This window comes from Squalius cephalus (genome assembly GCF_949319135.1).
Source record: "Squalius cephalus genome assembly, chromosome: 7".
NCBI classification, from domain to species: domain Eukaryota; kingdom Metazoa; phylum Chordata; class Actinopteri; order Cypriniformes; family Leuciscidae; genus Squalius; species Squalius cephalus.
Genome location: NC_137128.1, coordinates 7,306,540 through 7,332,872, shown reverse-complemented (window position 1 = coordinate 7,332,872; position 26,333 = coordinate 7,306,540). Strand labels below are relative to the sequence as shown.

The window sequence follows — 26,333 nt, the reverse complement described above, 5'->3', positions numbered from 1 at the left end:
TAGAATGTGTTTTATGGCCTTATTTCAGAAACTTTAGTTTTTAGTTTTTTCAATAACCATGCATAAACATTATTTTCTCAAAAATACAAACATGTACATGCATGGTGCTCACATATGATGGTAGCCCTGTTTGTGCTATATAGAGTGAATTTACACCTTTGCCATTAATATGTTTATAAGCAACTGAAAAAAGCAAAAATGTCAGGGCATGTCAGAACATCTCAAGGACCCCAAAAACACCTTAGACCCCAGAGGGTTAATGTGCCACTAAATCTTGTGCCATGTGCCGACAGATTGTTTCTTGTGCCATGTGCCGATGGATAGATTCATGTGCCACTAAATCTTGTGCCATGTGCCGACGGATTGTTTCATGTGCCACTAAATCTTGTGCCATGTGCCGACAGATTGTTTCTTGTGCCACTAAGTCTTGTGCCATGTGCCGACAGATTGTTTCATGTGCCACTAAAACTTGTGGCATGTGCCAACGGATTGTGTCGTGCCACTAAAACTTGTGTGCAAAAAAGATTTGTTGGTTGACTGGTATCTATAAACCTGTGTTCAACCAACATAAATATGATTTTCACATATGATTTGGTCTGTTGTGTGTTTTGACTCTTGACTTGTTAGGGTGTAGATAAATCATCAAACAATGTTTTCAAACAGCAGTTCATATTTTTGTATTTGCTTTGGTGCAAACAGCATCTTTATTTCCAAAAAGTTATTTTGTTTATTAAACACGTTTTCCCTTCCCCTCCCCCACCCCTATGTGATGTCACTAAAACTTGACACATGGACAATAGTCAAACAAAATAGAAATAAAATACAAATATGTAAATGCACATAATAATAAAATAATAATTTCACATAATAATAATAATAATAAACAGATATAAACAATAAAACAAATCACTAAAAATCAACTGCTACATCAGGAATGCTTTCCTTCCTGATGTTAGAAAGGCGTTTGACTGTGCTAAAGCTAGCGTGCGCATAAAAAAAAAAAAAACGGAAGTATACTTTGGGCTTTATTTGCTATCAGTAACACAGTCTGTTAGTGAGCCACCAAGTGGTAGTTTTATGTAAGAGCAGTGGCTCTGGACATGTGACCAAAAGCACATAACTTATTGGTTGGTCAGCTTTTTATACAGTGCAATGAAAAGATTAGAACACCTCTGTAAAACAATCTGTCACATTAGTTACAGTTTCTGTTTTCATAAAACTACTAGGGCTGACAAAACGGCTGAAAAGCAAAATTCGAATTTATTTCTTAAATATCGGCAAAATTCTAATTCTATTCTTATTCTAAAGGCAATACTTAATGTTACAGGAAAAGAGCGCAAGCAGAAAGAGGGCTCAAGCGAGCGCAATAAGAAAATATAAACCAAATCAGGCATCGGATCTGTAATTAAAATGGAATTAACTTTTTAAAGTGCATTAACTTTTGAAACAATTGTTTTTAAATAAAATATAATTTCCTTAATGTGCATGCAAGAAAAATTAGGCATAAAACTGTAACGCACATCAGATGGTCAGATCACCAGCTCTATCTCTCTATATGTTAATTTACTGAAATTAGCCTGTCTTCAAATCCCCTTTTGCTCTGAGACCTAATTAAATCATTGGTGTCCTAATCCACAAACACCTCTATTGTCTTAAGATCCTTCCTTCCTGGACCCCAGACCCAACGGCGCCTACGAATGACCTAAATCATTAACTATCTATCTGAAAACAGAGATCCCTTACTGCTGACTTCTAGTTTATGGCTCCGCGAACATCCGCTGATCACCAAGAGCAATCCCCCCTGACCAATAAAAGCAATCTCAAGAGGACCCTAGGGACTCTCTGTCAGACATTCATTTACATGTAGACCCTCAGGCAACACGTAAGAAAACAACCAGACTCTGTTCGACCGCTAATCTAATCAGACCAATTAACACGCACACACCTAGACTCTCTCACCCCGTGCTCGGGGACAAAAGTTCAACGCAGCAGGATGAACCTTCAGTGACTCTTCCAGCACACACACACAAGGAAACACACACAGATCCTACCACGTGTGAATCAAAATCATCTTGTGAAATGTTTAAAATGTATTCTCTTGATGTATGCATGATCCCTTTGTCCCAAATATTATGCCTATATAGTTTTATTGATTTGTAATCCATTTGATGTGACTATAATCGCGAAAAATCAGGCATCCGCGGGTGACTATGTCATAGAGATACCATTCGTGGTATCATTGTGTTCCATAAATCCCAACGGTGTGGAATCTTTAACCCAAAATCTCCGAAGACGCATAATTTTATTAAATCCAGTGTTATTAACGATAGGAACAAATTTAGCTTCTCCTTAACTATTAGGAAGGGGCGTGAGCCTCCACAAAACGTCAGGAGGTAGTCACAATCGCCCTTCCAGGCGATTGGGTCATGCACCTAAAAGAGGCTGGGCTTAACCCCTTCAAAATGCCGCGCTTCTCTGATCTCAGTGCACATCGCCAGAGAGAGAGAGAGACGACACGCCTTCTTCCATCCTTGGAAGCTTCGTTCGCGTTTATTTTCATTTTTCTTCCAAGTTTTATTTTCTTCAAACTACCTTACTTCAGTTTTGATAGTCTCCTTCAACCAACCCAAGATACCAACTTAAAGCTAAAGATCATTTTGCTGAGTTCCGCTCGCTTCAAGTCGCTATAGCAACTAGACGCTGTGATCACGTGACTCCGCTTCCGTCCAACACAGACGAGACCACACAAAGAGGGCCGATCTACAACTCAGACGTAACGTAGACCTTAAATTTCCAACCTGAAGTGCTGTTTAAAGTGTCTAATATTGCTGTGCCTATTGGGGTCTTGTTGTGACTGACTGAACTGTCTCTACCTATCTCTCATTTCTCTTTACTCACACTTACACACTCTTCGACGCACACATCTGCACCTACACACACACATACACGCCCACCTCTTCACGTGTCTCCTAGACATAAACACACGGCCACGTGCTGCTAAAGGCGTGCTCCTACACACACACATACACACACACACACACCTCTCCTTACCACGCTCTCAGTGTACACACACAAAACCCTTTCTTAAAATTCTCTCTCTCTCTCTTATATTCTCCCTTCTTCCTTCCCCTACTCTAACCTTTTTATCTTACGTTTATTTTGTTGTATTCCCTATTTGCGATCGTATATTGTTTTGTTTATGCATATTTACTCCTATGTGATTGAAAATTAGTACATGTAACCAGTAGCTCGTTTGAATAAACTTTGTTAAATCATTTGAATTAAGTTTGCCTGTTTGTTTCAATACTGAGTCCCTGAGTAGTGCAGATCTTTACCTCTTAACGCTCTACGATAAATTTTACTATTGAAAGAAATCTCAAATGGTCTAAAACACTAAGATCTTTATTTTCTTGTGGCCACAGAGAATAAATTGTCTATCAGTGTTAAAGACGTGAGATTTCCGTTCAGATATTGTACATTTTGTGTGCTGGACATACAGTTCGTACAATAAATGAACATTCTTCAACTTGTATCTAAAATTTCCCCAAATTGAACATATTCTACCCGTCTATATCAGTGAGTACTACAAGCGATTGTGTAACCTCTGATATAAGCCGAGGTTTTGACCAATTCCCTATTTGGTAATTCTTTAATTCATGTAAGCAACATATGCATAGTCACATTAATGCTAATTTGAGCTAATTAATTCCCTAACATAAGTCATTGTTGTTACATATTTATTGGTGGAGAATGCGGGCACTCTCATACTCAGTTTGATACAGATTGTGCAAGTTTGTATTCATGTGTGATTTTTTCAAAAGTTTAATGATTTTGTGCGCGTTTGAATCTTATAACGTTATTGAATAAGTATTGCATTACTGAATAAGTCGACTCGAAAACTGATCAAAGGGCGAAAAGCCATAACCCGCCAGCACGTCTGGTTGTGAAGGAAAACTGCAGTATTTACAGTGTTGTTGCGAGTCCAGAATTAGAGAAAAAAAAAAAAATCCTCTTTTTATTGTGACCTTACATGTAATTCTGTATTGAGACCTGTATGGGAACAGAGGAGTCCCTCAGGCATTATTACCGGTATTTCTGTAAATCCCGAGAGCAATAAGTAAGTAGCTACTCCGGTCAGAAAAGAATATATATTCTATTGTATGTCGTTAAGTAACGATAAAATACGGGTTAACGCATTGGTCTAGCTAACCAGAAGGAAAACCCCGTTCAAGCGTCTATAAAGACCAGAAACAGTTCCGCCGCGAACTTTTGATTTGAAGTGTTGTTTTATGTTTGCAAAGACCGGCCGTGGTCTTTAAAGAATTTATTTTGCAGCGTTGTTTGGTGCGTGCGAAGGCCTGCACGTTTGCAAAGTGTAATTTCTGATACGTCTCAAATTACCGCCCCGGTGACGCGTTCCGCGTTAGCGTAACACTGCCACCGTGTGGTCAACCACAGGTAAAGACCTGTTGGTCGTTATTCCTTCCGCCCTGATTGTTGGTGATTCAAAATTGACGGTCGTAAGTATCTAAGAAGTTGTTTAAATACATATTTGTATTTACAGCACGCTAAGTTCGTTAAAACAACCCTTTTATTTTGGACTGAGACATTTTATGGTGAATTTTAACTTCCCAGAAAGGGAACCGGAAGTTATAGAGTGTCTCGATCCAAAAGCACTGATAGCTCACCCGGAAGCGAACAGCGCCCCTCGTGGCCACGCCCCTCCGGGTCAACTATCCCTCCTCCTCTCTAGTCACTCTACTCTGCTGTTTCCAGTTCTAAATCTGCCTCAGTGATTCTGTTTGGTTTTATTCCCATTCAATAATCATCTAATAACAAATTCGATGTTATAGTGATTATTTTATTTTTGTTTTATTAATTTTTGTTAAATCTTTCTATTTCTCTAAGACAACCAAACTTTTCTCTCCAAGGAAATTTAGATTTGAGGTGAAATTTAAACTTAATTTAATTTGGTTACTTCCATTTTCACATCCCAGTCATCTTAAGCCCTGAGAAGGACACCGCCCTCTGGTGGCCGAGCCTGTCTCAAGCAGCTATCTGCCTGCTACAAATTTATAGAGTGACTAAATTTAATAACTTCAGTTATTGTGATTATTATACGAAATCAATTCTAATTCACTTGTGACTCTTCCACAGGCTTAGTTGGATGTGATCTTGAACCAATGTTGAATTAAAGATTTTAAATTGTGTCAAACAATTAGGGTGCACCACAGAGAGACGCCCCCTTGAGGCCTAAGTAACCCACTGCAGCAGTCCACCACACCCTCTTCCAGGTTACTTTGATTTCCTTTCTTTCTTCAAAGTTTTTTTTTTTTTCTTTGTTATTTGTATTATTATTGTTTTCATTTTTACCTTTCGCAGGCCCACCTGACTTTTGTCCTATTTTCCACATAACTCAATTTGGTGTGAGCCAGAAATCTTAAATTCACTTTAAGCTACTCTGTCCACTCCATCTTGTGTGTCATATAGGCAAGACTCTCAGCACCTGCAGTGGACTGTGGGAGCCCCTGTCGGACCTCTGTGGGCGAGTTGGCCGACTGACGTTACCGACTCTGACCGTGCAGGTGACTCTTGAGTTTCTCCTGTCTCTGCCACTGGCCGCGGCACGCAGTAGTGACATCAGCAATCCGGTGCCTCGGAGTGCCAGCCTCTACGCCAACGCAAAAGTTAATTGTTGGGACCACTGCACAAACCAACGACAGTCCCTGTCACTCTAGGCCTACGGCCTAGTGGGTTCTGGGTAGTACCCACCTTTACATTGCGTTTGGTTGGTTGGTACCTCCGGGACTACCAGGGTTGTGTTTACGGTCACTCTGTTTGAGTGGGCGTGGTCGTGAGCAGAGTAACGGAGAATCCAAAGTCACGGCGGCCAAGTGTTTGGAGCGCCAGGAAGGTTGAACGAGCTCAGCAGGGGCCGGCTGGGTGACCTCCATCCATTTCAGGTAAACTGAACTTTGATAATCAAACAAAAAAAAAAAAACAGAAAAAAAACAAACCCTTGTCTTTCTTATAAACCACATAATCATAAATATTTTCCTCTGTGCACATCCCTCGTGCTATTAGTGTCCAAAGTACAGTCCAGATCAACTCACTGACATTTTTGTTTAATTTTGTTTCGTCCTTCCTTTTCAATCCTCACCTACGCGTGCCTTGCATGTTCTGTTATAACCTGTTTTTCAGTGTATCAACGAGATCCCAACAGGCTAGGTAACACAGGGACAACTGAACAGTCTCTATTCCGGGTCCCAAACTGACCCGCCTAACTGTCTAAAGTCAGTTAGCCCAAAATTTCTATAGACGGCACACCGTCCTATAGTTTATTAGTTTCACGACCCGGTTGCATTGGCCCTTCTTGTGTGTTTTGTGTGTTGTGTTTCTCTCGCCTACAGTGAGTCAAAATGTCACGTGCATCCAGTCCTGCGGAACACTGGAACAGCCTGGAGGCGTGGTTATCAGCCATAACTACGGGGTGCCTACCCAAAGACTTCGGTGACCCAAAGCTCCTGACCCAACAGGAACTGGACAACAAGGTGGACCAGATCATGTCCCAGGACCCCACGCAGGCCTACAGTTCAAAAGACTGGAGCCGCATCGTCGGGAGTCTCTCTCACTATCTTGTGTCACAGGCACGACTACTGGAGGAGGACAAGGCCAAGCTGGAAAAAGACACCGCTGGACTAAAGACTCAGCTGGAGGAAACCTGCAAACAAAAGGAACAAACCCAGCAGCGTCTGGAGGAGTTACTTCTGGAGGATGAGGAGGACACACGTCCAGAACTACAACAGGAAGTGGAAAGACTACAGCAGGCCCTGGAAGACCTGCGTCTGGACACAGACAGGACAGTGGAGACGGAGAAACAGAACACAGCAGCCCTCAATGACAAGCTACTACGTGGAGAGGAGCTGCTAGCAAGAGCACGCACAGAATTAAAAGACAGAGACGCTAGAGTCAAAGCTTGCGAAACATTGTTGCAGAAAGCCCAAGCTGAAATTGACGAGCTCGTCCAACAAAGATATGATCTCAAAGACGAGCTGGATATCGTCCACCGTGAACTCAAACATGCGTACGAACTACAAGGTAAGCGGGCGGGGGAGACACACATCACCCCGTCTCTCCCCACCCGTAAACCTGCAGGTCACAGCCAAACCCTTCAAGCTAAAGAAGAAGAGGAAAACCCACGTCTTGACGCTATCTCACCTGCTGGCCCCTTCCCGGAAGGACGAGCCACCAGTCACCGCACAGCATCCAAAGAACTGGACAAGCTTGCAAGAAACATCCCTACATTCAATCCAAATCCAGCCGGGGGCAATGACGTGTACTCTTACTTAACCGACATTGAATTCCACTTACAAACCGTGGACAACGTCACGACTTGGGACAAGTTATACCTCCTTCGGACCACTTCTGGTCGTATTGTAAGAAGTTTCCTTGATAGACAGCCAGAATCTGTGAAACAGAATTATCCACAATTACGACAGGCCCTGATCCGCGAATTCTCTGACCCAGACTCGGACCAAGGCATCATTGCGGCAATGGACCTCAAACAAGCTCGTCTGGAAACACCGCAAGCCTACTACGAACGTCTGCGACTCGCTTACTTCGGACCGAGGAATGAGGCATTTATGGAAGAGGACGTTAGTTTCAAAACGCTTTTCCTGCGGAATCTCCACCCCACTCAAAGTGCACACCTGGGCGTTTTAGTTTGTCCACGGACCCTGTCAATTCAACAATTACGTGATCTGGCCCACAAAGCATACGTAAAACAAACGACTGGGTCTGACAAACCTGGGAAATACCCCACAGTTTTCCCTGTCACTGCACCCTTTCCAGAACTGAATTTAGAAGGTGCACAGCCTACCAACTACGGACCCAGCAACAGACAGCCACGACCGTTCCAAGCTGGCAGAGGACAGCGTGGGCGGGGGGGAACCCGCCCAAAACCACAAAATGACCGTTTCAGGGGATCCTGGGACCGGCAGCACTTCCCCCACAACCAAAAGGGGGGAGGCAGCTGGGATGCCGACCGACACCCCAGGAGAGGCCGACCCCGATCTCCCCGAAACACAAGCCCAGAGAACCGGCAACGGGACCCCTCCCGACAAGACACCGGTAAGCTCAAGATGGAGCCCAAATCCAGCGGGAACAGTGCAGCCACGCCTGACACAACAGAACTTGTAAACATCCTGAAAGAGCTTCTCCAAAGGAAACCCCACAAGGAAGACAAAGATAAACCAGACACTGCATGACTAATCCACAGGCCTGGACCCAATGCTTCCCACACTACCAACTCCACTAACTCCAGCCAGTTGACAGCACCACAAAACACTGCTGTCACTCCACAGACTGTTAAACCTGCTGTTACATCATTGAATGACAGCTCTAATCACTCCATTCAGACGACAGCCCCACAAAACCCTGCTGTCAAACCACAGACTTTTGAACTTGCTGTTTCATTACCCAATGACAGCTCCACTCACTCCATTCAGCTGACAGCCCCACAAAACACTGCTGTCAAACCACAGACTTTTGAACCTGCTGTTACAGCAACAAACGACCGCGTCACTCACCACAGCCAGCTGACAACGCCACTCCCTGAACAGGACTGCAGCAGCTCTCACGAGAAGGTCCCAGACAGTGCGGTCTTGTTGATCTGCAACCACAACGAGCCACCCCAGACTCACCCTCACTGCTTGTCAATCAATACACAAGATCCTACACCACAACTGCTGGGTAACCTAATTGAGAGAGGAGTGGCACGAAAACTGTACTTAACAATTACCTTGGAAAAGGACATCCATATCGAAGCACTGGTGGACACCGGCTCTGATCTAACGCTTATTTCTGCTCAACTGTTTGAAAAACTGAAGTGTGAAGCTCAAAGACAAAACAGAACTCTTAAATTCCACACGTGTGAGCTGAACGTACAGTCATACAGCCAGAATGACATCCAGCTAAATAATGTAGCTCCCATTCATCTGACCATCGGTCCAATGAGCATAGTCCACCCGGTATATATTTCTCCAGTAAATACTTATCAATTTCTCGTAGGCAAGGACCTGCTGGACCGCTTTGAACCATTATTAGACCTCAAGCACCTACAAGTTTGGGCGCAGGTGCGCGAACCACACCCCCTTCAGCCACACGACTCCATCGAACCAGACTGTCAAACCACAAGGTTCACGGGAGTTCCATCAGCCAGACACGAGGACAAAGTCCCCACAGCTGATCAGGGTTCAAGTTCGCTACTCTGCACATTCAGAACAACGCCAGACTCTGATAATTACCGCCCCCAAGTAAAAACTCCCCTGCAGTTGCAGGATGTGACCACAACAGACATTACCCTGGCACTATGGGCAGATAACTCAGCCATAAGTCTCTCCCTATTCAATGCAATCATTGAAAAGACTCCAGACCTGCCCTACACCTGCAAACGCACACGTTTCCCTTTGAACCCAGATCCATCCTCAATGACATCTGCCAAAGGAATCTGTGCTTTGAACTTGACATGGAATCACCGACACTTGACCCATTACTTTCTGATTCTGGAAGACCCAGCCCACGACGTTTTCATTGGAGCAGACATTTTGATTCGCCTCAAGGCTCATGTGGACATGATTAATGAAGTTGTATGGGCTCCCTTGACTTTACAGCCACCTGTTCCCATCAGCCATGACAATCTACTGTCAGGGCAGACCATTCCAGAAGTCTGCACTCTTATCAACGAACAGGGAACGGTGGTACCTGCTTACACTAAGGGGGTCGCTGTACGGCTCAACCTGCGACAAGGCCAAACCCTAAACCACACACTGGCCTTCTTCCAGCCTTCACCTGAGTGCGTGGAACTCGGACTAACCCTCGAAGCCACACCCCTCACTGAAGTGTCATCTCGGGTAGTCTACATCCTATTCAACAATTGCACGGCAACTGACATCGGCATCCCCAAAGCCTACAGACTGGGATGGCTAGTCAGTCACGCCTTTCATGACTTTGACCTGACGTTACCCGTCATAGGGCCCATTCCACCTGCACTGATACCTGAAGGGCATACTGACAACACATTGCTCACAGCACCCTTCCAATTCATTGCCATCACATCTGTCATGCCGGTGGCCAAAAACCAGGTGTGCAGAACGGAGCTGACAGAGGACAAACAGCTCACAGTGTACACAGTCTCCCACCAGCCTGTCACTGAGACTGATACACCTGCCATGCCTGTCACTGAGACTGATACACCTGCCACGCCTGTCACCACCAGCTCAACTGACGACAAGCCTACGGAGGAACCGTATCCAGGTTTTGAATCCCAAGTGCAACAAATTCTACAGGATGCTGACGCACTTCAGGACAATGCCGATCGCCAAAAGCTACGACAAGTCCTATATAAATTCAAAGAACACTTTGCTAAAGACTCTTTAGACTGTGGTCTCACCAACCTCCACACAGTGCGCATACCCACGCACCCCAAGGCTCCTCCCACCTTTGTCAAGCAATACAAGATTCCCATTGCCTCACACGAACCAGTGCAGGAAATTATCGAATCCATGCTTGAAAAAGGTGTAATCCGAAATTGTAATTCCACCTACTCTGCACCCATCTGGCCCGTTCTCAAGCCAAACGGCAAATGGCGGCCAACAATAGACTATCGAAAACTAAATCAGCAGGTGCCGTTGTCACGATGGCCCATGACACAACTGGAGCAAGAAATACCCAGAATCAGGGGAGCCACCATCTTCTCTACACTCGATGTGGCCTCTGGATTCTGGACTATTCCAGTGCACCCAGACGACCAACACAAGTTGGCCTTCACCTTCGGCAACCGCCAATACACCTTCAACCGATGCCCATTTGGGTATGCAAACTCACCAGCTGAGTTCAACATCTTCTTAAACAAAGCCTGCCCTGACGCCAGGACGAGAGGTAACCTGATTTACGTTGACGATGTGCTCATGAAAAGCACGACGGTGGCCGACCACCTAAAAGAAATTGACTATGTTCTGAACCAGTTATCTGCTGCCGGCGCCAAAATAGCTCTACACAAGGGGCAGTGGTGTCGCAAAAAGGTAAATTACGTGGGCCTGCTCATTGGACGCCATGGCATTGAACCACAATCAAACCGCATCCATGCCATCCAAAACATCAAGCCTCCCACCAACGTCTCTGAACTTCGAAGCTTTCTGGGAGTATGCAATTACTCCCGGCAATTCATCGAACACTATTCAGACATAGCCAGGCCTCTCACAGCTCTGCTGAAAAAGGACTGCCCTTTCGTCTGGTCAGACGCTCAAGAACACGCCATGAAAGAACTTAAAAGACATTTATGCTCAGCCCCTTGCCTTGCGTACCCTGATCCACAAAAAGAATTCTACCTCGACGCTGGGTTTTCAAAACAATGTCTAAGTGCTGGCCTATACCAACGGCATGACCAAGACAAAAAGGTGATCGCATATGCCAGCAAGACACTTCTCCCTCCAGAATGCAAATTCTCTGACTGTGAAAAAGCTTTGCTCTGTACGGTATGGGCCATTCAGCGCTTCTCCAACTACATTGGAGCACAGAAAGTCATCATTGAGACTTGCCACCAACCCGTCATGTTCCTTAACAGCCAACGGATAAGAGACGGTATGGTCACCAACTCACGCATAGCTACATGGCTAATGGCTCTCCAAGGACGAAACGTCGAAGCCAGATATGCACAAAACCACAAATCCGCTCTAGGTAACGGTCTGGCGGCATGTCAAGACTGCTCTGACAACGCACCTGCTGCAACGCTAAATACACCTGAGCCCCAGCAGCCACAACTGACCTGCCACAGGTACTTTGACAAGAATGCGTGCGAAGGCATGCCCACAGCTTACGTCGACGGATGTTCCTACAACAGTGAGGGCATCCTAAAAGCTGGCGCAGGGGTACTGTGGGTAAACAACCACCCATGCCCACCCCAACACTTCAAGCTGGGCCCCCAGTCATCACAATACGCAGAAGTAGCAGCAATTCTCATTACTCTACAAATCGCAGCAGCCCATAACCTCAAAGAACTGCTCATCTGCACAGACTCGAACTATGCCAGACTCAGTTTTGTGTGCCATCTTCCAACCTGGAAACAAAATGGTTTCACAACTGCTAACAACAAGCCTGTCAAGCATCAACACCTGTTCCAAGAATGTGTCAACATCACAACAACACACGACATTACCGTGTACTGGAAGAAGGTGAAAGGACATTCTAAACTCCCAGGCCAAGACAAAGACCTCAACGACCACACTGACGCCCTCGCAAAAGCGGGCGCCCTACACGGAGAACCGTGGGTTTCCCCAAAAGCCCCACCCACCCCAGAAGTAGCAGTAATAACCCGCAGAAAGCAAACCGCACCTGCAACAGCACCTGCGTCAGAACTTCTGTCACTTACACCACAAATTTCCAACAACGACCTTGCAGATATGCAAGCATCAGACACTGCCATACAGGCAATTAAAACGCACCTCCTCGACCCCTCCACCTCCCCTCTCACACCTTCAAATCTCACTGATGACTCCGATCTCAGACATCTATACAACTCCAGACACATGTTACGTGTGCGGGACGACATTCTTTGGTTTGTCAACGATGACACCACTTCGCTAAAACTCGTGGTACCTCGCTGTCAAAGGGGGGAAATGATAAATCACGCCCACAACGCACCATATGCTGGGCACCACGGTACCAGAGCCACGTATGAGACACTTAGACAGGTGGCATACTGGCCATGTATGCAACAGGATGTGGCAGAATATGTGAGAGAATGCCTGGTCTGCTGTCAGTTTCACCCAACAAACCTGACTCACAGAGCCCCGTTGCAACGCAGAGGAATCACGTTCCCCTGGTCAGACCTTCAAATCGACTGGGTAGGACCCCTCCCCCGGTCATCAAGAGGCAATAAGTACTTTCTCACGGTAGTGTGCCAGTTTACCAAATGGGTAGAGTGTCTGCCAGCACCCAACGACACTGCTCAAACAACGGCATATCTCCTGATGAACCACATCTTCTCCCGATTCGGCCTACCGCTCAGAGTCAACTCAGATCGAGGAACTCATTTCACCGCAGAGATCATGCAAAAGATCTGGAGAATCCTAGGGGTACAAGCCAAACTTCACATCAGCCACCATCCGATCTCATCCGGACAGGTAGAAAGGTCTAACCGAACGGTGGTCGCCATGTTGAGAAAGTATGTGTCGACCAACCAGAAAGACTGGGATGTGAAACTCCCCCTGGTGCTGATGGCCCTCAGAGCCACCCCGCAGGAATCAACACGAGTATCCCCATTCGAACTCATGACCGGGAGGCAGATGACCCTGCCATTACACCTTTTATACCAACCCGGAGACCACAACCTCGTCACCGCCTATACCACATCTCAGTACCTGGACGAGCTCCATAAACACTTGAGAACAACTTTCGCTTTCGCCCAGCAACACCTGAAAACCAGTGCTGACGGCCAGAAAGCATATTACGACCGAAAGGCATCACACCAAGAACTCAGCGTGGGCGACAAAGTCCTGTACTACAGTTTCGCCCTGCCTCCCAAACAACTGTCAAAAAAGTTTCTGCCTCACTGGACTGGCCCTCATGAAATTGTGAACAAACTCTCCCCAGTAGCGTACCAAATCCAGCTGAAACGGGGACCAAAAGAGCCAGTCCTCAAATGGGTCCACCGCAATCAGATTAAGAGATATGTGGCCACTAGCAGGAACAGACAGGAAGGGCCCAATGCAAGCTAACCTCAACCGCCGTCGTTACAGGAAAAGAAGACCAGACCCTCCAACGGGACAACCCTCGCTGACCTGTGCCTTTTCTCTTTCCCCTTGTTCGTCCACACCTCTCTCTCTCTTGCCTGTAATAGGATGCTGCTGTGGATCATCATCATGTGCTTCCCGACGACCAGAAGCCAGCCGCCACCCGACCTCGTCTCTCCAGCCCCGGCCTCGGGAATTGTGTTGAGAGAGCAGCCCGGATTGCTTATAACGAACTGTCGAACGCACACACAGAAGGTGTACGTGCGACTCGACCCTCGAAACGTCTACCGTGCACACTACCCAAAAACAGCCGTCCTGTACAGCTGGGCGGGTGCCAGATGGACCGAAAATGCCCTCGACCACGCCGAAGCCGACATCGAACACATGCTGAACCAACTCGAGAAGATGACTCTCACCCAGGCCGAATTGAGCGGGCACAACAGGCGCCCCAAACGTTTTCTAGGAGCCCTGCTTGGAGCCGCTGCTGCCGTAGGCACACTGTTCAACATTGGCATGTCCAGCGTCAACGCAGTGAACATCGCCACGGTACGACGACATGTAGCGGAAATCCAGACGGAACTTCCACAGCTGAAAGATCAACTCACCACACAAGGCGCATCTTTGACCACCATAGGCAAGACATTGAGAGGCACAATCACCGTCCTCAACACACATAGTGTCATGATAAACAAGACCATGAGCTCCATAAAACAGCTGTTCACAATCTTCGAGAGCAACTTTGCCCAAACCCAGTTGGTCACCGCATTAATGAATGACATGCTCAGAGAAGTGAGCTCTTCCATAGACAACTTAGCCATGGGCAGGATCCCACCATATCTGATACCCCTGAGTCTGGTACAGACCGTACTGGCTTCCGCCATCACTACACCCACTGATCCTATACAAACCCATCTCGCCTACTCGCTGGGAAGTGCCATCCCACTGTATGTGGACCCGGCACAGCGAGAAGTGGCCTTCCTCCTCAACTTGCCCATTATAGAGTCGAGCCGAATCTACCGACTCAAAGACATTGTCAACATTGGATTCTGGCAACGTGACACGCAGTTCAAAGTCCGGACTCCGGACGTGGTAGCCTACCACGACAGCGACCCACAACTGTACCTAGCCCCTAACTTGCACATGTGCACCCTCACCAAAGACATACACTACCTCTGCCCTAGCAAACCCTTCCTCCGGGATAACACCGATGGGATCTGCGGCCTCCAACAGCTGGCTAGCGACGCACGTTGTCCGGCTGATGCGAAACCTCGCAACCAAGTCACCGAGACGCAAGCTGAAATCGTAGGAAACCGATGGCTCGTGAACACTCCCGTGCGGTCCGCAACACTGACTTATGACCAACACGACACTGCTACCCGTGTCAATCTGCTGAACCAAAGCATGTGGATTCAAGTCCCACGAGGAGCCATCCTTCACCTGGATGACCTGGCCTTGTACCACCTCCCAAGTGAAGAGTACCAAGCCGAACTGGAGATTCCACCTTTCTTCAGGGACCGCAACTTCACTCTAGATCCAGAACTGGAAGATTGGATTGCAAAAGGGGGGTCACAAATCATCGATATAGCCCCACTGGACTCAGCCCTTCAGGCCTTGTCTCGACAACCCATCCTGAACACTTCACCTGTGGTCCAAACCTGGACAGCGGCTGACACCGCCCTCTGTCTTACCAGCATCCTCGGACATACCCTAGCTTTGGGCTTGGCCTATATCTTGTACAGAAGAGTCAACGCAATCCGAGCTTCCACAACCAAGCTCACAGAGGCAGTCTCCGTCGGCTTCAGGAGAAACCCTCGGAAGGACGACGCCTCACCAGAGAATGCGGAAGACCTCATCGAACTAAGCCCCAATCTTAACAACCCCTTTATAGCCACCTCATCTCCCTGACCTGCCATCTGACCACTGTTACTGTGATGAGTCGACCAGGTCCATCCATGCCCTGTTCACTCATCAAGGGGGGAATGTAACGCACATCAGATGGTCAGATCACCAGCTCTATCTCTCTATATGTTAATTTACTGAAATTAGCCTGTCTTCAAATCCCCTTTTGCTCTGAGACCTAATTAAATCATTGGTGTCCTAATCCACAAACACCTCTATTGTCTTAAGATCCTTCCTTCCTGGACCCCAGACCCAACGGCGCCTACGAATGACCTAAATCATTAACTATCTATCTGAAAACAGAGATCCCTTACTGCTGACTTCTAGTTTATGGCTCCGCGAACATCCGCTGATCACCAAGAGCAATCCCCCCTGACCAATAAAAGCAATCTCAAGAGGACCCTAGGGACTCTCTGTCAGACATTCATTTACATGTAGACCCTCAGGCAACACGTAAGAAAACAACCAGACTCTGTTCGACCGCTAATCTAATCAGACCAAGTAACACGCACACACCTAGACTCTCTCACCCCGTGCTCGGGGACAAAAGTTCAACGCAGCAGGATGAACCTTCAGTGACTCTTCCAGCACACACACACAAGGAAACACACACAGATCCTACCACGTGTGAATCAAAATCATCTTGTGAAATGTTTAAAATGTATTCTCTTGATGTATGCATGATCCCTTTGTCCCAAATATTATGCCTATATAGTTTTATTGATTTGTAATCCATTTGATGTGACTATAATCGCGAAAAATCAGGCATCCGCGGGTGACTATGTCATAGAGATACCATTCGTGGTATCATTGTGTTCCATAAATCCCAACGGTGTGGAATCTTTAACCCAAAATCTCCGAAGACGCATAATTTTATTAAATCCAGTGTTATTAACGATAGGAACAAATTTAGCTTCTCCTTAACTATTAGGAAGGGGCGTGAGCCTCCACAAAACGTCAGGAGGTAGTCACAATCGCCCTTCCAGGCGATTGGGTCATGCACCTAAAAGAGGCTGGGCTTAACCCCTTCAAAATGCCGCGCTTCTCTGATCTCAGTGCACATCGCCAGAGAGAGAGAGAGACGACACGCCTTCTTCCATCCTTGGAAGCTTCGTTCGCGTTTATTTTCATTTTTCTTCCAAGTTTTATTTTCTTCAAACTACCTTACTTCAGTTTTGATAGTCTCCTTCAACCAACCCAAGATACCAACTTAAAGCTAAAGATCATTTTGCTGAGTTCCGCTCGCTTCAAGTCGCTATAGCAACTAGACGCTGTGATCACGTGACTCCGCTTCCGTCCAACACAGACGAGACCACACAAAGAGGGCCGATCTACAACTCAGACGTAACGTAGACCTTAAATTTCCAACCTGAAGTGCTGTTTAAAGTGTCTAATATTGCTGTGCCTATTGGGGTCTTGTTGTGACTGACTGAACTGTCTCTACCTATCTCTCATTTCTCTTTACTCACACTTACACACTCTTCGACGCACACATCTGCACCTACACACACACATACACGCCCACCTCTTCACGTGTCTCCTAGACATAAACACACGGCCACGTGCTGCTAAAGGCGTGCTCCTACACACACACATACACACACACACACACCTCTCCTTACCACGCTCTCAGTGTACACACACAAAACCCTTTCTTAAAATTCTCTCTCTCTCTCTTATATTCTCCCTTCTTCCTTCCCCTACTCTAACCTTTTTATCTTACGTTTATTTTGTTGTATTCCCTATTTGCGATCGTATATTGTTTTGTTTATGCATATTTACTCCTATGTGATTGAAAATTAGTACATGTAACCAGTAGCTCGTTTGAATAAACTTTGTTAAATCATTTGAATTAAGTTTGCCTGTTTGTTTCAATACTGAGTCCCTGAGTAGTGCAGATCTTTACCTCTTAACGCTCTACGATAAATTTTACTATTGAAAGAAATCTCAAATGGTCTAAAACACTAAGATCTTTATTTTCTTGTGGCCACAGAGAATAAATTGTCTATCAGTGTTAAAGACGTGAGATTTCCGTTCAGATATTGTACATTTTGTGTGCTGGACATACAGTTCGTACAATAAATGAACATTCTTCAACTTGTATCTAAAATTTCCCCAAATTGAACATATTCTACCCGTCTATATCAGTGAGTACTACAAGCGATTGTGTAACCTCTGATATAAGCCGAGGTTTTGACCAATTCCCTATTTGGTAATTCTTTAATTCATGTAAGCAACATATGCATAGTCACATTAATGCTAATTTGAGCTAATTAATTCCCTAACATAAGTCATTGTTGTTACAAAACGGTGTAAGTGCATCAGTAACCTGAGAAAATGTCTTCAACAGACATTGTAATTTAATACATGAACACAAAATAGAAAACTTCCATTCAGAAACAATTTCTACTCACTACACATCTACATATTGTTTGTCATAAACACCAGACGCTCAACTTGATCTGCAGCGAGTGCTGAGCGCTTTTTGTTGACAATGTTTTTAGCTGATGAAAACACAAGCTCATCTCTGACCGATGTGCCAGGTATGGTCAAGTATGTCATTGCATGAATTTTAAAAATTGACAAATATTCGAAATTCAAATTTTTATTTGACAGCCCTAAAAAGTACATTGACCTTTTTTACATGTAGAATTTGACACCTACACTTAAGGTCTAACAGCAAATTTATTTTTTACTCCGAATTAGAGATGCACCGATTGATCGGCTGGTGACCGGAATTGGCAGATTTTCACGTGATCCGCCATGAAGGCGACCGGCCGGTCAGTCTGACATATGCCGATTTTATCTGCAAATTTTCATGAATTTTAAAAAAAATCTAAATTTGCATGTCTAGTGTGTTTTAACAAGAACTGGAGTAGGCTATGTCAGAAAATTAAATGGTCAAACTCAATGAAAAATCGGAAATCGGAATCGGCCTAGAAAATTGTGATCAGTGCATCCCTACTCAAAATGATTTCTTATTGCCTGCTTGAGGTGCTGGAGCTCTTTCTGTAAAGTTAAACAGAGACTCACTCGCCCTCAGGACAAACATTTAGGCAAAATGGAAAAACTCACATGACTTTCTAACATTTAAAGAGAAGTAAATAACTGTTAAAGTTATTCAATGGGAAAAACATCTCAAGCCAGAGTAAAAAACACAGGCAAACAGGACAAACTGTGTTAAACTGAAATCTGAAATATTGATTATTTATCTGTTAGAAATGAAACTTGTTTGTGTTTTTGGCAGAACTATGAGAAAGCATCTGGAAGGAGAGGACAGAGATAACGCCAGTGATGCAGATCCTGCAGAATGAAACATCATGATACTGAAGAACAAAGAGGCTGGTGTTTACTCTCGAGTCCTCATTCATTTATCATGCTGAAGAAAATGCTGATGCTCGCTAGATTTACATTGTTTCAGGTCGAGAATAAAAAATGACAGACTAAAGCACATAACCCAAGTGTATTATTTTAACTTTTAACTTTTAAACATTTTATTTCTTTCAAGTGTAAGTGGCACCCTCTACTGTACAGGCATGATTTGCTTTAACTTCAGTCCAACACATATTGACGTTTGGTTTGAAAGGACCATCTGTCAACAAATTCTCACATTTTTGCATAGCTTAGAGGCCAATCAGCTTGTGCCGTGTAGGAAACGATGCAATTGCTTACAGATTACATGTCAAGCCTGCACCATCTAGAGTTTCACGACCAAAATAGTGATTTATAACACAAATCATCGTTATGACATTAAAATAGATCATAATCGTGAACCGCAGTTGTCGACCAGATTTGATGGGGTTAAAATCACTGTTAATCTATCAGTGATCTTGACTTTAAACTTTTCACTTCACGTTTGTCTCCCATTTGAAATCTCACATTATTTCATGTTTCTTTTAGACCGGATGGACGTGAACAAGGAAGAAAAAACAGAAGCCAAAATTCACATGAGATTCACATGAGAGTTCACACTGGGAAGAAGTGGCTCAGGCTTTCGCTCTGAAACCACATCCACCTCGTTCTGCAAACAGTCTACTGAAATCTGTGATTTATCCTGGACGATGAAAAGTATAAGAATAATATAATGAAAATGTAGTAGTTTTGTCAGGATAGATGATGATCAAACCTGTTCCTTGTCTGAGAAGTAACTTTATACCTTCAGCAAAATGTTTTTCAGTTTTTTTTTACCAATGCCTGTCAGGCCTGCTCATTTTCCTATTAAATTCCTTTTGCCTTACTAAGAGTTATTTACTGTGCATTGGATATTAATAATATCATTTAATTTTTAGTCATGCAATTCACATTCATGTCCCATAATATATACATCAGTGATCCTGTGTCCTTTCTCTTGGTTTGGCAACCGTCCCCTTAAGATATCTATGCATCGCCATTGCTCTGCAAAAATGTTATTGAACTTGTTATCTGTCTCAAAGAACAAGCAGAAAATTAGCTACATATTAACAGCAAAACAAACTGTCAAAGAGGAGTTTCTGCAAATTCATGTGGGAATGTCCACATAAGAAATGAAGGGAGCTTTTACGGTTTCACCCAGATTTTTTCCCACAAAACTTTATTTTAGTCTCATCTGACCATCAAACCTAGTACTAGTGAAAGCTCCAGTAATGCCTGGCAAACATGAGTTTGCTGTTTGATGTCATCAAAGGCTTTTTATTGCAACCTTACCAAACACATTGTGGTTATATAAGTGAGGTCTTATCATAGTTTTGGAGACTTTCTGATCTCAAGACCCAACTAACCAATCATTTTAGCACACATATTTTGGAGAAAACCCTTTTTGTATCATCTATTACACATTTATTTGTGTAGTTTAACTGCAGTCAAAGGTATTTTTTTTGTTTGTTTGTTTTTTACCAATGGGCATTATTGCCATTATTTCACATGATCAATGTTTGTATGCAATATGTAATACACAAAAAGTGTATAGCACAAAAAGTCTTAGCCAAATATGAAGAGTCTGGGTCCATGAGGGCAGAGGGCAGTTTTTCCTGAGAGTAAATATCTACAGAAATCTGCTGAGCTTCAGTCTTCAGTTGAAGACTTTACCAGAAGATTTCATCTCTAAACATACCACGGACACACAGAGACTCCAGGTAATACGTCATTTTAAAACAATATGAACAGGTAATGTTAGTGTTAATGTGCCGTTTAGAGCTCAAGCAGAATATTCATTTAAATGTGATCACATGGGTTTTACAGACACGTTTTTATTACAAATAAAAACATCTCTAGATTGCAAAGGAACTGAAGGAAAGAATGTCCTTTTTAGTTTCTTAATATTGGGAAAACATTGAGAGAATTAATGAAATATTGTATAGTAAAGCAAGGTGTTTGTTTTTTTTTTTTGTTTTTTTTTTCATGGAACCAGATGAAACTCAGAACTTCCTTGCTAGTCCAAAAAACGAGACCAAGCTTCCCAAAACAACTAGTTTCTGATTTAGTCTCAGTATGACGTCATATCTGCAGAAGATCAAAACCCACTTTTACATCATTGCCTCTTTAGCCCCGCCCACCGATTCGATCATGTAGTTGTTTTTTATGCAGATGCTCTTACTAAAGCAACAAAATGATAGAGACACCTCTGAGGATAACAAGATGTTGTGCATTCTTTGCATTGCATTAAGCGTGGATCAAGGTTTTTTTTTTTTTTAACAAAGTTTCAGATTGTGTCAGTAAGACACAAGCTGCATCCCAATTTGGAGGCTGAATACTTCGAAGGCAGCGGAAAGTAAACACTAAAGTAAAGACAACTCCAACCCACAACCCACAGCAACAGTGTAAAAGTAGCCCAATTCCAGGCTTGACAACACTGAACCGAGTGTCTGTAATTGGCCTAGTAGCTTTGCGACACCTGACAGCAGAGGTTTGTGAGGGGATTTTAAAAAGAGAAATAAAGCAGGAAAGTTTATATAACAAGGTTAGTTGTTCAGGAAAGGAGGAGGTGGGAACTGGTGAACATTTCAACACTTTAATAATAAAACGAAAGTAAAAGCAGCAGACCTTAGACTGCCACACACACATAAACAAAACATAAAGTAAATGTCCTGGCCTGGTCCTCTCTTGTCCTTCACTGTCGTCGCTCCTCCTTTTATGCTTCCAAAGCTCCTCTGTGAGAAACTCGAGACCAGTGCGGTGGGCAGGTGCTCAGCTCAAGTGTCTTGAGAATTAGCCAGCAAATAATCTAAAAAGGGGCACCACAGTTTTTCAAAAGTCCTTAAAGAACCAGTGAGTGACAGTCTGATTTTCTACAATTTAATGCAAGTGTACAAAACAATAGTTACAAAATGGCAGAGGCTGCGTTTGTTTGAAACAAGAGAGAGTGAATCCTTGATACTGGATGGCATAATCAAATAACTACACAAAATACTGGGGTTTCCAGAAGCATCTGAGGTCTCTTCATTCAATTCACATCCCAGGCGTGCTCAGTCGTGTAGCCGATGAGCTCTCACTACAGACTGCGCTTCCGGGAGAATGGAGACTCCATCCCCGCTCGGTCCAACTGATTTGGAGACGCTTTGGAGTTGTACAGGTAAACCTGTTTGCCTCTCCGGACACGTCACATTGCTAGTTGTTTTACTCCCTAACCGAGGGGCCCCCTTTGCACGGACGCGCTGGCACACAGTTGGCCACGGGGCCTACGCAAATATGCATTTCCCCCAGAAAGCCAATTTGCACAGACACTATTCAAGGTTTGGGAGGATGAGAAGGTCTTGCTAGTTGCGCCCTTTTGGCCCAACCGGACCTCGTTCCCAGAACTCATGTTCCTCACGATAGCCCCTCCCTGGTGCATTCCTCTGAGGAAGGACCTGCTTTCTCAGAGACGGAGCACCCTATGGCACCCGCGTCTAGACCTCTGGAAACTCCACGTCTGATTTCTAGGAGGGGATGCGGAGGACTTTGGTGGTCTACCCCAAGTCTACCCCTCTACGAGGTGCCTCTATGCGTTGAAGTGGAACTTGTTCGTTGAGTGGTGCTCTTCCCACCAGGAAGACCCCGAAGATGCCTGATCAGGACTGTGCTTTCCTTCCTGCAGTACGGGTTGGAGCGAAGGCTGTCTCCTCCACCCTGAAATGTGTATGTTGCCCCTATTGCTGCACATCACAATGCAGTGAAAGGTGAGTCTATAGGACAGCACGACCTGATCGTCAGGTTCCTGAGGGGTGCGAGAAGGTTAAATCCTCCTCACACTCTCTATACCCTCTTGAGACTTGTCTCTAGTGCTTACGGCATTGCAGAGATCCCGCTTTGAAGCTCTGCAGTCAGTTGGGTTAAAAATCCTGTCTGTGAAGACAGTTATCTTGGTTGCATTGGCTTCCATTAAGAGGGTAGGGGAACTGAAAGCATTTTCAGTCGAAAAATCGTGCCTGGAATTCAGGCCAGCCAACTCACATATTATCCTAAAACTCTGACACGGATATGTGCGCAAGGTTCTCACCACTCCCTTCAGGGACCAGGTGGTGAACCTTGAAGCGCTACCCCCGGAGAAGGCAGACCCAGCTCTAGCTTTGCTCTATCCCATCCACGCTTTGAGCCTGCATGTGGACCAAACGCAACCAACTCTTCGTCTGTTGCGGAGGCCAGCAGAAGGGAAAGGCTGTCTACAAGCAGAGGTTAGCCCACTGGATAGTGGATGCTATTGCACTGGCGTATCAAACCCAAGGCGTGCCTTGCCTGCTCGGGTTGAGACCTCACCCTTCTAAAAGTGTTGCTTCCTCCTGGGCGTTGGCACATGCAGATATATGTAGAGCTGTGGGCTGGGCGACAACCAACAGGTTTGCTAGATTTTATAGCCTTCATATTGAGCCGGTATCCTCCCGTGTACTCGCCTCAAGTGACCAGTAGCGCAGGGAACCCGCTCAATGTCAGCTTGCTGCGCCATTCCACTGCTATGGACCGGATACGTGCACTTATTTGCTCCAGTGGAGCAGCGAACCCTGTTGAGTTCCTCTATCACCCTCGGCAGTCAGACGTGGCAGAGCGTATGATGCCAGGCCTAACACTCGTATGAAGTGCCAGTCCATATGTGTAACTTCCACATGATTTGTGTAACTTCCTCCCAACGTGCAGGATGTGGCTTCCGCAACGTTCCTTTTCTACTAGAAAGGGCACGCTTTCCCAGTGTTATCCAATAGCGGATTAGGAGGCTTATGCAGGGCGCTAGAAGGGCCAGCAACAGTGGCGTTGAAAATAAATAATAAATAAAAGAACATGACTTTTCTGTCAAAATATCACAGCTGTTCCAATGAATAAATATCTCTATATCAAGCAAATTGGTCTTTCCCCCTTTTTTTTGTAAATTCCCTCCAGAAAGAGAACTTTCTCGAGATTGGAATTGTCTTAAAAAAAAAAATCCTGTCGTCACCGACGCGCAATGAATCTTGGGGCAGGCTAGGCTGCAATTATCTACTCGTTCTATTCTTTTCAGTCTGAGGAATGGAGGACGCATTTGTAGTCCACATTCAAAGGAGTTTTTGATTAGAACAGCCTTTATTGCGCCGCTGTGGCACAAACGACCTTCGAAAGATGCAGCCTCTGAATTGGTATGTCTTTCAGTTATTCTGCTTGTTAACAGCAGGTGTACATCAGTGTTTGAATTTACTCTTCTTTTCTTTCACTGTCAAGTGGACTATGTTAGTAAATGAATGTAGGGAATAGTGAATGAGGATATAGGGTGTGATTTGGGACAGTCTCTCGAGTGTAGATTTTGAGCGCTGTTAATTCACGGTATATTCCTGCAGGCTATTTTCTCAAAAACGGCGAATATTACCCAGAATGGATTGTTTTCTAAATGGTATGTTACTGTCAGAATTTGGCAGGTTTTTTGGTAATGCTTTAGATTACAGCCTGGAAAGTACTGCGTAATTAAAGCGATTTTAAAGTGTAACTTTCTTTAATTATAGTGTACCAATAAAGTACTTACATGTAAGTATAAGGGAACAATATGTAATAGTTTGGAGAATAAAGTGGTAACAACCAGGAGAATTAAACATTATTTATACTATAAGTATTATAGAACTAAGAGGTACATATTATACAATTATGATACAACAATCTTACATTTGGGAGCAAGTTAGGTAACTTTTTGAAATAATGTTATATACCAATACATACTGTATAGGCTTTTTAAATGGTAATACTTTAACACTTAAATGCCAGTACTTTCCGGACTGTAATCTAAAGCATTACCTTTTTTTTTTTTTTTTTTTACTGCAAGATTTTACTATGCATATTTGCTGATGACAGCAACAATCCTCCATTCATTCAAGGTGACTCTGGCATATTCAAGGTAATTTTGATTCCAGCAACTGCTCATGTTCTCTTTCTCACATGCTGTTTACACAATGCTTACACAATCACATTTGTGAAAATGCTTAAACAAAAGGTTCATAGTGTCACAAAGTATAAAGTTTCAGCATTAAAATTAACACCATTTTCATTGGAAATTGTTATCCACATAATACTGACTGAAAAATATAATTTAAAAATTAACATGAATCTCAGAATTCATATGTGTTTTCTCACTTTTCTTCCAATGACAGCAGCACTCAACGTGCATGAAGTCCACAAGTTTGTGTAAAACCTGATGAGCATGTTCTCTATTATAACAGAAAGAGTGGGTACAAACTATACAAAAACATTGTTTGTACAGGAAGTGAGAACATGAGCAGGTGCTGGATGGTACTGATAAACAAACTCCCCTCCAATATATAAAATGATAAACCAGGGCCCCACAACGCATCGTCCAGACATTGACATTGACATACTGAACTGGTTCGTAACACAAAAAAACATAATTGAACCATGTAAACTTTGTAATAATTTTTTTTTTATGTATAATTCTGTTTTAAATTCAATACAGAGTTCCAGTATTCATTGAGAAACAATGGCAGTCTGGACTGTCTACCTGTCTCTCTGTCTTTTCGTAGCTTTGACTGCTTCAGGTAAGACCATTATTCCACTTTTCACATCATGACTGTTATTTTAACATGAATTGTAGCACACCTGGGACACTGTAATGACTAATCAGAAGCCAGGAATGGAATGATCTAATACACTATGTGCATGCACTAAACTAAACCTGAATTTGTCTAAGTATTAAGATTAGCATACAAAATGATTACAATATAACAATAAAACAATAATTTCATCATTATATCAGCTAAAGTTATTTTACATTTATTTATATTATTATTTTTGTTTATATATTATTATATTATATATTATTATATAATACATCAGCAAATATGCCTGTTAATCTGTAGTATATTATTATTATTATTATCAGTAGTAGTAGTAGTGCAGCTATTGTTCCTTTTATTCTATTAAATAAGTGTTTGTTTGAACATTTGATGCTGATGTTAGTTCTTCATCATTTCAGAATTTGTTGTGTACCATTTTACGTTCCCTATGTTCATGTGATTTATGCAAAGCTGTCCAATATGACTATATCTAGCCTATAATAATAAGTTATTGATATCATTATGCACAAAATAATAGCCATATTTATTTGATGCAAAGAAAAACAACAATGTGTGTGATAGACATACAGTCTGTTCCATAGAAGAGATATACAACCAATGTCATCTAGACTAGCATGCCTGAGATGAGCGCGCCCGTCAACCTGAT

General features: G+C 43.9%; 3 protein-coding genes across 4 annotated transcripts in view; 2 read left to right on the top strand and 1 right to left on the bottom strand.

Moving 5' to 3' along the window:
* LOC307161665 (uncharacterized protein) overlaps positions 1-19,013 on the top strand; it is a 54,260-nt gene extending 35,247 nt beyond the window's left edge. Inside the window, exon 4 of the mRNA XM_079876536.1 lies at positions 18,937-19,013. Coding sequence (XP_079732662.1) covers positions 18,937-19,003 — 67 coding nt within the window. The 3' untranslated portion in view covers positions 19,004-19,013. The remainder of the gene's footprint in view (positions 1-18,936) is intronic.
* The window catches only part of LOC307161679 (uncharacterized protein), a 396,018-nt gene that overhangs the window by 127,513 nt on the left and 242,172 nt on the right, over positions 1-26,333 (bottom strand). The gene's annotated exons all lie outside the window — the stretch shown is intronic.
* LOC307161662 (sucrase-isomaltase, intestinal-like) overlaps positions 20,675-26,333 on the top strand; it is a 29,171-nt gene continuing 23,512 nt past the window's right edge. The window contains exons 1-2 of one of the 2 annotated variants that reach the window (XM_079876532.1): positions 20,675-20,800; positions 25,567-25,648. In XM_079876532.1, coding sequence (XP_079732658.1) covers positions 25,591-25,648 — 58 coding nt within the window. In that variant the 5' untranslated portion in view covers positions 20,675-20,800; positions 25,567-25,590. Of the gene's footprint in view, positions 20,801-25,356; positions 25,479-25,566; positions 25,649-26,333 lie in introns of those variants that run through there. The other variant, XM_079876533.1, reaches the window with a different exon arrangement.